This window comes from Hemibagrus wyckioides, linkage group LG15 (genome assembly GCF_019097595.1).
Source record: "Hemibagrus wyckioides isolate EC202008001 linkage group LG15, SWU_Hwy_1.0, whole genome shotgun sequence".
Taxonomy (NCBI): domain Eukaryota; kingdom Metazoa; phylum Chordata; class Actinopteri; order Siluriformes; family Bagridae; genus Hemibagrus; species Hemibagrus wyckioides.
In genome coordinates this window covers 23,650,262-23,663,565 of record NC_080724.1, presented here as the reverse complement: position 1 = coordinate 23,663,565, position 13,304 = coordinate 23,650,262, and the positions used below count along the sequence as shown (strand labels likewise).

Genomic DNA, 13,304 nt, shown 5'->3' with positions numbered 1-13,304 from the left:
AGTGTCTTACAGTGTCTCACACACCATCTCAGAATGTCTCAGTGTCTTAAAGTGTCTCAGAGTGTCTTACAGTGTCTCAGAGCATCTCAGAGTGCCTTAGAGTGTCTCACAGTGTCTCAGAGTGTCTTAAAGTGTCTCACAGTGTCTCAGCATGTCTCAGCATGTCTCAGAGTGTCTCACAGTGTCTCAGAGCATCTCACAGTGTCTCAGAATGTCTCAGAGTGTCTTAAAGTGTCTCAGAGTGTCTTACAGTGTCTCAAAGCATCTCAGAGTGCCTTAGAGTGTCTCACAATGTCTCAGCATGTCTTAAAGTGTCTTACAGTGTCTCACACACCATTTCTGAAACCCAGCAATTTACTTTATATAGAAAAGATTTAAAGATTAAACATGAATTGAGCTGCACGGAGAATATAATTCTATATTTTTTATTAGAATGTTATATTTAATTTGAATTCACCCAGCAAATCAAAACTGAATCAAATGAGTCAAATGAATGAAATGAATCAAATTGAGTTGTTCACTGCAGATAGCCATTTATAACCTGTGTGTGTGTGTGAGACAGGCAAAGGAGAAGTATGAGAAGTCTCTGGATGAGTTGGGGAAATGTCAGCCTCAGTACATGGAGAGCATGGAGCAGGTGTTTGATCAGTGTCAGCAGCATGAGGTCAAGAGACTCAACTTCCTCAAAGAGGTTCTACTGGACATCAAACGCCACCTCAACCTCACCGAGAACCAAAGGTCAGAGCTCCAGAATGCTGCTGGGTTCTCACACACACACACACACACACACTGAAACCCCTTTCTCTCTGAAACCCCGGTGTGGTTTGATGCAGCGGCGTCTCTGTCCCCTCCCTGAGGTGATGAGTTTTCTCGAGTGCTTTATTCCTCTTACACCACAGCAGATCTTTATTATTTTTAGAAAATGAACTGAAATAAATTATTTTCCAGATCAAGTGACCAAAAATCTTCCTTGGTGTTTTTTTAGCTATGCCTCAGTTTACCGTGAGCTGGAGCGCAGCATCCTTGCCATCAACTCTCAGGAGGATCTGAAGTGGTTCAGTAACAACCACGGCCCCGGCATGCACATGAACTGGCCCCAGTTTGAGGTAAACTAACACCAGCCAGGCATTCTGGGTATTATTATCATCCTTAGGTGTTTTTTAACGTATATTTTTTATCTTTGAGCCTTGGTCACATACTTATAATTCTGACTCTGTGGATATTTTGAGTTAAGGATAATTCAGTGTTCTTTATCAGGGATAAGAGAGAGAATAGAATTCATGATTTTCACAAATTCTCTTTTAAAATGAAGAATGTTTATTTTTAGAGTGATCTGTGTTTTCAGTGTTTTCAGCATTTGTTTTCGCAGTTCTAAACATATTCACTAGGGGGCGCTGTGTGTTTCGGTATCATGAATCTTTCTGTATTAACTCTGCTCTCAGGAATATAATCCAGAGGCCACCAACGCTGTGGCCAAGCGAGAGAAGAAGAAACCGGACGGAGCTGCTCCTGCCACGCCCAGTACAGAGCACGGAGGACAGCCAGGAGACCGCGGCAGGTCAGGACATGTCCACTCTCCCACACCACCATCCCTCCATCCATCCATTCATCCCTCCATCCATCCATCCATCCATCCATCCCTCTACCCATCCATCTTAAAACAGCATGACCTCTGACTGGAGACTCCTTCTATAAATGTTAGATAAAGCCAGAACCTTCCCTGTGTTAGTAACCTGCAGCTCGACACTCATCCCTCAGCTCCTCCAGATGTTCCTCACAATTTCATCATGATTCAGGAACTTCTGTACCTGCTGTTTTTTTCCCAGCGTGAGCAGCTATGATAAGAACCAGGCGTACTCTACGGAGTGGTCTGATGATGAGCAGCCTGCCGGTTATTCAGGAAATGAGACTAACGGTGGCGGGAACTCCTTCGAGGATGACTCTGGCAGAGGAGGAGTGAGAGTGCGAGCGCTGTACGATTACGAAGGACAGGAACAAGACGAGCTCAGCTTCAAAGCAGGTACGAAACCTTGCTAACGCTAATCATCTGCATCACCACCAACTCATGTCATCAACATAACTAATCTAGATACAAATCTCAACAACAGACACTTCCACGTGTCCAGCAGTGAGGTCAGTGTTTATGTCAGGAAGGTGTGCTGGCCTTCAGAGCCCAGTTATGCAGTTCAGATGCTGCTTCAGTGGATTTTCTTTTTAGATTATTAATCTCACCTGTGTGGAGGTCACACCTCTGAGGATGTTCTTGAGTAGAAGCTTTCCATCACCTTTAAACCAAAACCTCACCCTTAAACCCAAAAACCTCACCTCAAAACCCAAAACCTCACCCTTAAACCCAAAAACCTCACCTCAAAACCCAAAACCTCACCCTTAAACCCAAAAACCTCACCTTTGAACCCAAAACCTCACACTTAAACCCAAAAACCTCACCTTTGAACCCAAAACCTCACCCTTAAACCCAACCCAAAAACCTCACCTTTAAACCCAAAACCTCACCTTTAAACCCAAAACCTCACCCTTAAACCCAACCCAAAAACCTCACCCTTAAACCCAAAACCTTACCTTTAAACCCAAAAACCTCACCTTTAAACCCAAAACCTCACCCTTAAACCCAAAACCTCAACTTTAAACCCAAAAACCTCACCCTTAAACCCAAAAACCTCACCTTTAAACCCAAAACCTCACCCTTAAACCCAAAAACCTCACCTTTAAACCCAAAACCTCACCTTTAAACCCAAAACCTCACCCTTAAAGCCCAAAATCTCACCTTTAAACCCAGAACCTCACCCTTAAACCCAAAACCTCACCCTTAAACACAAAACCTCACCATTGAACCCAAAAACCTCACCATTAAACCCAAAACCTCACCCTTAAACCCAAAACCTCACCCTTAAACACAAAACCTCACCATTGAACCCAAAAACCTCATCCTTAAACCCAAAACCTCACCTTTAAACCCAAAACCTCACCCTTAAACCCAAAACCTCACCCTTAAACCCAAAACCTCACCTTTAAACCCAAAACCTCACCCTTAAACCCAAAACCTCACCTTTAAACCCAAAACCTCACCTTTAAACCCAAAACCTCACCCTTAAACCCAAAACCTCACCCTTAAACCCAAAACCTCACCTTTAAACCCAAAACCTCACCCTTAAACCCAAAACCTCACCCTTAAACCCAAAACCTCACCTTTAAACCCAAAACCTCACCCTTAAACCCAAAACCTCACCTTTAAACCCAAAACCTCACCTTTAAACCCAAAACCTCACCCTTAAACCCAAAAACCTCACCTTTAAACCCAAAACCTCACCCTTAAACCCAAAAACCTTACCTTTAAAACCAAAACCTCACCCTTAAACCCAATAACCTCACCCTTAAACCCAAAAACCTCACCTTTAAACCCAAAAACCTCACCTTTAAACCCAAAACCTCACCCTTAAACCCAAAACCTCACCCTTAAACCCAACCCAAAAACCTCACCCTTAAACCTAAAACCTCACCCTTAAACCCAAAACCTCACCCTTAAACCCAACCCAAAAACCTTACCCTTAAACCTAAAACCTCACCCTTAAACCCAAAACCTCACCCTTAAACCCAACCCAAAAACCTCACCCTTAAACCCAAAACCTCACCCTTAAACCCAAAACCTCACCTTTAAACCCAAAACCTCACCTTTAAACCCAAAACCTCACCCTTAAACCCAAAACCTCACCATTAAACCCAAAACCTCACCCTTAAACCCAAAACCTCACCCTTAAACACAAAACCTCACCATTGAACCCAAAAACCTCACCCTTAAACCCAAAACCTCACCTTTAAACCCAAAACCTCACCCTTAAACCCAAAACCTCACCCTTAAACCCAAAACCTCACCTTTAAACCCAAAACCTCACCCTTAAACCCAAAACCTCACCTTTAAACCCAAAACCTCACCCTTAAACCCAAAACCTCACCCTTAAACCCAAAACCTCACATTTAAACCCAAAACCTCACCTTTAAACCCAAAACCTCACCCTTAAACCCAAAACCTCACCCTTAAACCCAAAACCTCACCTTTAAACCCAAAACCTCACCCTTAAACCCAAAACCTCACCTTTAAACCCAAAACCTCACCTTTAGACCCAAAACCTCACCCTTAAACCCAAAAACCTCACCTTTAAACCCAAAACCTCACCCTTAAACCCAAAAACCTTACCTTTAAAACCAAAACCTCACCCTTAAACCCAAAAACCTCACCCTTAAACCCAAAAACCTCACCTTTAAACCCAAAAACCTCACCTTTAAACCCAAAACCTCACCCTTAAACCCAAAACCTCACCCTTAAACCCAACCCAAAAACCTCACCCTTAAACCTAAAACCTCACCCTTAAACCCAAAACCTCACCCTTAAACCCAACCCAAAAACCTTACCCTTAAACCTAAAACCTCACCCTTAAACCCAAAACCTCACCCTTAAACCCAACCCAAAAACCTCACCCTTAAACCCAAAACCTCACCCTTAAACCCAAAACCTCACCTTTAAACCCAAAAACCTCACCCTTAAACCCAAAAACCTCAGCTTTAAACCCAAAACCTCAGCTTTAAACCCAAAACCTCACCTTTAAACCCAAAACCTCACCCTTAAACCCAAAACCCTCACCTTTAAACCCAAAACATCACCCTTAAACCCAAAACCTCACCTTTAAACCCAAAACCTCACCCTTAAACCCAAAACCTCACCTTTAAACCCAAAACCTCACCCTTAAACCCAAAAACCTCAACTTTAAACCCAGAACCTCACCTTTAAACCCAAAACCTCACCCTTAAACCCAAAACCTCACCCTTAAATCCAAAAACCTCACCCTTAAACCCAAAAACCTCACCCTTAAACCCAAAAACCTCACCTTTAAACCCAAAACCTCACCCTTAAACCCAAAAACCTCACCTTTAAACCCACAAACCTCACCCTTAAACCCAAAAACCTCACCTTTAAACCCAAAACCTCACCCTTAAACCCAAAAACCTCACCTTTAAACCCAAAACCTCACCCTTAAACCCAAAAACCTCACCTTTAAACCCACAAACCTCACCCTTAAACCCAAAAACCTCACCTTTAAACCCAAAACCTCACCCTTAAACCCAAAACCTCACCCTTAAATCCAAAAACGTCACCCTTAAACCCAAAAACCTCACCCTTAAACCCAAAAACCTCACCTTTAAACCCAAAACCTCACCCTTAAACCCAAAAACCTTACCTTTAAAACCAAAACCTCACCTTTAAACCCAAAAACCTCACCTTCAAACCCAAAACCTCACCCTTAAACCCAAAACTTCACCCTTAAATCCAAAAACCTCACCCTTAAACCCAAAACTTCACCCTTAAATCCAAAAACGTCACCCTTAAACCCAAAAACCTCACCCTTAAACCCAAAAACCTCACCTTTAAACCCAAAACCTCACCCTTAAACCCAAAACCTCACCCTTAAACCCAAAAACCTCACCTTTAAACCCAAAACCTCATCCTTAAACCCAACCCAAAAACCTCACCTTTAAACCCAAAACCTCACCCTTAAACCCAAAACCTCACCCTTAAACCCAAAACCTCACCTTTAAACCCAAAACCTCACCCTTAAACCCAAAACCTCACCTTTAAACCCAAAACCTCACCTTTAAACCCAAAACCTCACCCTTAAACCCAAAAACCTCACCTTTAAACCCAAAACCTCACCCTTAAACCCAAAAACCTTACCTTTAAAACCAAAACCTCACCTTTAAACCCAAAAACCTCACCCTTAAACCCAAAACCTCACCCTTAAACCCAAAAACCTCACCTTTAAACCCAAAACCTCATCCTTAAACCCAACCCAAAAACCTCACCTTTAAACCCAAAACCTCACCTTTAAACCCAAAACCTCACCCTTAAACCCAACCCAAAAACCTCACCCTTAAACCCAAAACCTCACCGTTAAACCCAAAAACCTCACCTTTAAACCCAAAACCTCACCCTTAAACCCAACCCAAAAACCTCACCCTTAAACCCAAAACCTCACCTTTAAACCCAAAAACCTCACCTTTAAACCCAAAACCTCACCCTTAAACCCAACCCAAAAACCTCACCCTTAAACCTAAAACCTCACCCTTAAACCCAAAACCTCACCTTTAAACCCAAAACCTCACCTTTAAACCCAAAACCTCACCCTTAAACCCAAAACCTCACCCTTAAACCCAACCCAAAAACCTCACCCTTAAACCTAAAACCTCACCCTTAAACCCAACCCAAAAACCTCACCTTTAAACCCAAAACCTCACCCTTAAACCCAAAACCTCACCTTTAAACCCAAAAACCTCACCCTTAAACCCAAAAACCTCAGCTTTAAACCCAAAACCTCACCCTTAAACCCAAAACCTCACCTTTAAACCCAAAACCTCACCCTTAAACCCAAAACCTCACCTTTAAACCCAAAACCTCACCCTTAAACCCAAAACCTCACCTTTAAACCCAAAACCTCACCCTTAAACCCAAAAACCTCAACTTTAAACCCAGAACCTCACCTTTAGGCCCAAAACTTCACCCTTAAATCCAAAAACCTCACCCTTAAACCCAAAAACCTCACCCTTAAACCCAAAAACCTCACCTTTAAACCCAAAACCTCACCCTTAAACCCAAAAACCTCACCTTTAAACCCACAAACCTCACCCTTAAACCCAAAAACCTCACCTTCAAACCCAAAACCTCACCCTTAAACCCAAAACTTTACCCTTAAATCCAAAAACCTCACCCTTAAACCCAAAACCCTCACCTTTAAACCCAAAACATCACCCTTAAACCCAAAACCTCACCTTTAAACCCAAAACCTCACCCTTAAACCCAAAACCTCACCTTTAAACCCAAAACCTCACCCTTAAACCCAAAAACCTCAACTTTAAACCCAGAACCTCACCTTTAAACCCAAAACCTCACCCTTAAACCCAAAACCTCACCCTTAAATCCAAAAACCTCACCCTTAAACCCAAAAACCTCACCCTTAAACCCAAAAACCTCACCCTTAAACCCAAAAACCTCACCTTTAAACCCAAAACCTCACCCTTAAACCCAAAAACCTCACCTTTAAACCCACAAACCTCACCCTTAAACCCAAAAACCTCACCTTTAAACCCAAAACCTCACCCTTAAACCCAAAACTTCACCCTTAAATCCAAAAACCTCACCCTTAAACCCAAAAACCTCACCCTTAAACCCAAAAACCTCACCTTTAAACCCAAAACCTCACCCTTAAACCCAAAAACCTCACCTTTAAACCCACAAACCTCACCCTTAAACCCAAAAACCTCACCTTCAAACCCAAAACCTCACCCTTAAACCCAAAACTTCACCCTTAAATCCAAAAACCTCACCCTTAAACCCAAAAACCTCACCTTTAAACCCAAAACCTCACCCTTAAACCCAAAAACCTCACCTTTAAACCCAAAACCTCACCTTTAAACCCAAAACCTCACCCTTAAAGCCCAAAATCTCACCTTTAAACCCAAAAACCTCACCATTAAACCCAAAACCTCACCTTTAAACCCAGAACTTCACCCTTAAACCCAAAAACCTCGTCTTTAAACCCAAAACCTCACCTTTAAACCCAAAACATCACCTTTAAACCCAAAACCTCACCTTTAAACCCAAAAACCTCACCCTTAAACCCAAAAACCTCACCTTTAAACCCAAAACCTCACCCTTAAACCCAAAACCTCACCCTTAAACCCAAAACCTCACCCTTAAAGCCCAAAATCTCACCTTTAAACCCAGAACCTCACCCTTAAACACAAAACCTCACCATTGAACCCCAAAACCTCACCCTTAAACCCAAAACCTCACCCTTAAACCCAAAAACCTCACCCTTAAACACAAAACCTCACCATTGAACCCAAAAACCTCACCCTTAAACCCAAAACCTCACCTTTAAACCCAAAACCTCACCCTTAAACCCAAAACCTCACCCTTAAACCCAAAAACCTCACCTTTAAACCCAAAACCTCACCTTTAAACCCAAAACCTCACCTTTAAACCCAAAACCTCACCCTTAAACCCAAAAACCTCACCTCAAAACCCAAAACCTCACCCTTAAACCCAAAAACCTCACCTTTGAACCCAAAACCTCACCCTTAAACCCAACCCAAAAACCTCACCTTTAAACCCAAAACCTCACCCTTAAACCCAAAACCTCACCTTTAAACCCAAAAACCTCACCCTTAAACCCAAAAACCTCACCTTTAAACCCAAAACCTCACCCTTAAACCCAAAAACCTCGCCTTTAAACCTAAAACCTCACCTTTAAACCCAAAACCTCACCCTTAAAGCCCAAAATCTCACCTTTAAACCCAGAACCTCACCCTTAAACCCAAAACCTCACCTTTAAACCCAAAACCTCACCTTAAACCCAACCCAAAAACCTCACCCTTAAACCTAAAACCTCACCCTTAAACCCAAAACCTCACCTTTAAACTCAAAACCTCACCTTTAAACCCAAAACCTCACCCTTAAACCCAAAACCTCACCCTTAAACCCAACCCAAAATCCTCACCCTTAAACCTAAAACCTCACCCTTAAACCCAAAAACCTCAGCTTTAAACCCACAAACCTCACCCTTAAACCCAAAAACCTCACCTTTAAACCCACAAACCTCACCTTCAACCCCAAACCTCACCTTTAAAACTGAGAGAAGTGAACTTAGGATAGTAAATAGGGATTGGAAAAAGGAAACGCTTTGTTTTGGTGTAGTGAAGGGTTGTCTTATACACAGAGATCAGACTCGGCACTGAAAACAAAGAGGAAGCTGAGATAGTTGTGGTTCACCCCTCGAGCAGCAGATGGTACAATCCATCCTTGGACACCTGCTACTCAAATGGGGGATTCAACCAGACATGCTAATGTGGCTAACAGTGAATCAAAACCAGTAGAAACCAGCTAGCGTTTATTCTTCTCAGGAATGTAAATGACCACTAGTGACTTCTTCAACACTGCTGGAATAAGGCTTTAAGAATGTTTATATTGGTCTGTCAGCTGTCACCTGGAGATTAAGTAGGCTTTATGCTGCCTTAAGAACATGCTAAAGACTTTGTAACTGTTTACGTAGGCTTATGTCAGGTTTATGAGGCTGTGAGACTTTATAACTGTTTATGAAGGTTTAAATGTTGGTAAATGTCAGTTAGGGTTACATACGTAGTCTTTGTGTAGCCTTATGAACATGCTTAAACTTTTATGTTAGGTTTGTGTTGCCAAAAATGAATAGGCTGACATTGGAATTAGACTTAATGAATGTTTATGTGTGTTTATGTCAGTTGTTAAGTAAAGCTTCAGTAGCTTTTACGTAGCCTTATGAACATGCCAAGGCATTTATACCTGTTGATGTAGGTTTATGTCAAGTTTATGCCACCAGAAGTACACTGAGCTACATAGTCTCTTGTTATAATGTTCTTATACAAATGTTATGTTATGTCACTTGATATCAAAATGTCAAGTGACATAACAGCTGAAGACTTTATAACAGTTTATGTCAGGCTTATGTCAGGTTTGTGGTGAGGTTTTGGTTTTTGGCAGGTGTTATATGGGGCTTATGCAAGTAGCCATTTGAAGATTTTCATTGTCTGCTGTCCTCAGGAGACGAACTGATGAAGATCGAGGAAGAGGATGATCAGGGCTGGTGTCGGGGACGTCTGGATAACGGACGGACGGGGTTGTACCCCGCCAACTACGTGGAGGAAATCTAATGATGAAGAATAATGCTGCATTATAACAGTCCAGCACAGAGCCAGAGACTTCAGAGTGACACACACACACACACACAAGCACACACTTCCCCAAAAAACACTAAGCAGTCTCGTCTTAAAACAGACAAAATAAAGTCTTAGTAAAGCTTATAAACCTTTTATTCACACAGTATATAAGCCTGCAGTGTGTGAGGGAGGGAGACGTGTCCGTTATATTCAGAAGCATTATAATGTATATCACACACACACACACACACGCAAAAAACATATGCAAGTGCAGGGAAACATTTTGCAGTGTGTTTGATATGAAAACTGTGCAGTTGCTGCTTCATGTTCGTCATATCAATAGAATCAGTTCGTTCTGAGAAAATCATTATGTAGCAACATCACAGAGTGTGTGTGTGTGTGTGTATGTGTGTGTGTGTGTGTGTGTGTGAGGAGCAGCATATGTCCATGTTCTTGCGGTCATGTTGAGGAAACAGGAATAAACACACACATACACAAACACACACAAACACACACACACAAACACACACACACACAAACACACACACACACACAGAGGACACTATTCCTGTTTTCTGCCATCCAGTTATTTTATGCTACAGCAAACACACAGCCATGCTGCCACACCAAGATGCTCCATGCAGGACACTTCTTTATATTATTATTATTATTATTATTTATTTTTTTTGGGTTCAGTTCTCAGAGTGACCACAGGCTGACAGGGGGATACTCTCTCAAACCCCTCTCCCCCCACCCCCTTCTCTCTACCCCACCCCCACCCTCGCTCCCTCTCTCTACGACCCCCCTCTCTCTCCCTCTCTCTACCCAACCCCCCCATCTCTCTCTCCCTCTGTTTCCTCTCTCAACCTCCGCTCCCTTATCATCCATCTCTCTGTTGAGGGTTTATTTATTCAGCATGCTCTGGGAGGCTGGTGAGGGAGACTCGACTGAACGCATCACTTGTTTTGCATCTTAAAGAGTTTAATGCGCTGCATCACTTCATCTCTTATCTGATTTTATCTGGAAATGACATTAATTTTTGATGTTTGGACTTTTGGTGCAGTTTGTCCTCACGCATCATTCCTCAGATTTCTATTTACTTACAACAATGGCGTTTGGAAGACGCTCTTATCCTTGTCTCATTTTATACCACTGAACTGTTGAGGGTTCAGGGCCTCGCTCAGGGGCCCAGCGGAGGCAGCTTGGTGGTCCTGGGGTTTAAACTCACGACCTTCTGATCAGCAACTTCATCACCACTGAGCTACACTTCCCCTATTCCTGTTACTTCTTCCTGTAAAGCTGCTTCGTGTCGGACGTCTCCATCAGAAGTGTTTAAACCACTGACCTGAACAGCTACGCTCCAGTTTTATATCAGCAATTAGATCAGGAGATCAGATCAGCAATGAGGCAGAAATCTGATCTGCAGAGAGCTGAGAGGAGAAACGTGCTGCGTTAATGACCGAGACGTGGAGACGGGAAACACTATCAGATACACGAGAGACGTAAAGATGTCTCGCTCAAGACAACACAAGTCATAATAGATACACACACAGTTATAAACCTGTAATAAAATATACTTATCACTGTACATGCACCAAAAATATTACTGATAAATATTACTAATATTACTAATTAAATCCTCAAAATTCACTAGGAATAATTCAACAGCTCCAGAGTCTGAGACTGAAATCCAAATCTCAAGAACAATCTCGATTCTTAGATTTTATTTATTCTATTTTTTAGAGATGCTTTAGATCAGTAAAGAAATCTATAACTCCTTTTACACAAAAATGATTATTAATGTGTTATTAATGAAGAGAATTTCCTCTTCCTCTACATCTCCATGTTCCTTTTTATTCACTCTTTATTCTTTATTATACTTTATGATTTCTTGTGCTTTTTTTCCGAAGCTATTAATATATGAGCGAGTTACTGAAGGCTGCAGCTTACGGCTCTGATAAATCGCTAAAATAACAAAGAAAAAACGAACAGTTTTTATTTCTATCTTTTAGAAACTGTGAAAGATTTTCAGCTGAGCTCGTGCGAGGACTGGAAAAGAAAATAAACCCGAATTCCCAGTCGTCATGAACACAGCAATAAAATATCCAGTTGCAGGAATAAAAATAGTAAGTGAAGAGTTTAACCATGTGTAAGAATAAATATAATACAATTTAAACAGGATAAAGAAGAGAAACACCAGCTTTTACACGGTTTGTATTAAACTGTCCAGCCTGACAAACATCTACATACACACATACACACACACACACACACACACACACACGTGCTGATGTGTTGGGGAAAATGTTTAAAGGAGATCCTCTTTATTCTATCCAGTGTATGAATTGTGTTAACATGTAGACAAAAAGTGAAGAAAAAAAATGCAAGTGTTTAAAAAAACACCAGAACAATATCGTAGTCGTCATTTATGTGTAAAACGTTAAAGCAGCAAAAAAAATAACAAAGATTTAAGAAAAAAAGTCCTTGATAAGGTTACGCTACACTATAACAGCCATCGTTGTGTTACTTTTGGTTTGGACTGCGATGGATCGTCTCTGTACCATATTCCTGTATAAACACCTGAGATTTGTACATGATGCTGTAATGTACAGGTGATTTCCTCTTCCTCACCGTACCGCCGTGTCGTGCAGAGACGCAACCGAAACACTCGCTGTGGAAATGTCCTGATCTTTTGTTTCGGATGTTGATTTGCTCTTCATACAGAGGAAGCCAGGCAGTGCTCCACAGGACCTGCTGGGGATGATGATGATGATTAGTGGTGTATCTTCAGTCTCCTCACTGGTGTAGTGCCTGTTCATGTTAATATGCCATCAAGCTCATTTAAATATGCATCAAGATGAAATGTGTGAAATGTGTCAACTGAGATGAAGATGAGGATGAGGATGAAGGTGAATTTGCACCGAAAAAAAACTGATTAAAGTCGTTGTGCTGATGTTGATATTGCAATATTAGTTTGAATGGAAAAAAATAAGCTTGAGAAAACAAATGGCGTGATCTCCCTTTATTCTCCGTTCATTCAATTTTATTCACAATTCAGGGATTATTAACTCAGATTATTAACTCAGGGATTATTAACTCGGGGATTATTAACTCAGGGATTATTAACACAATGTTTATTAACTCGGATTATTAACACAGTGTTTATTAACTCAGGGTTTATTAACGAGGGTTTATTAACACTGTTTATTAACACAGGGTTTATTAACTCAGGGTTTATTAACAAGGGTTTATTAACACAATGTTTATTAACTCGGATTATTAACACAGTGTTTATTAACACAGGGTTTATTAACACAGGGTTTATTAACTCAGGGTTTATTAACAAGGGTTTATTAACACAATGTTTATTAACTCGGATTATTAACACAGTGTTTATTAACACAGGGTTTATTAACTCAGGGTTTATTAACACAGGGTTTATTAACGAGGGTTTATTAACACAGGGTTTATTAACTCAGGGTTTATTAACGAGGGTTTATTAACACAGGGTTTATTAACTCAGGGTTTATTAACGAGGGTTTATT

At 41.3% G+C, this 13,304-nt stretch overlaps 1 protein-coding gene across 2 annotated transcripts in view; it reads left to right on the top strand.

Moving 5' to 3' along the window:
* Positions 1 to 12,067, top strand: part of LOC131366411 (protein kinase C and casein kinase substrate in neurons protein 1-like) — a 62,888-nt gene extending 50,821 nt beyond the window's left edge. For both annotated transcript variants that reach the window (XM_058410885.1, XM_058410887.1), the window contains exons 6-10: positions 563 to 738; positions 986 to 1,106; positions 1,443 to 1,558; positions 1,827 to 2,020; positions 9,644 to 12,067. In XM_058410885.1, the coding sequence (XP_058266868.1) occupies positions 563 to 738; positions 986 to 1,106; positions 1,443 to 1,558; positions 1,827 to 2,020; positions 9,644 to 9,753 (717 nt within the window). In that variant the 3' untranslated portion in view covers positions 9,754 to 12,067. The remainder of the gene's footprint in view (positions 1 to 562; positions 739 to 985; positions 1,107 to 1,442; positions 1,559 to 1,826; positions 2,021 to 9,643) is intronic.
* The last annotated feature ends 1,237 nt before the right edge of the window (positions 12,068 to 13,304 follow it).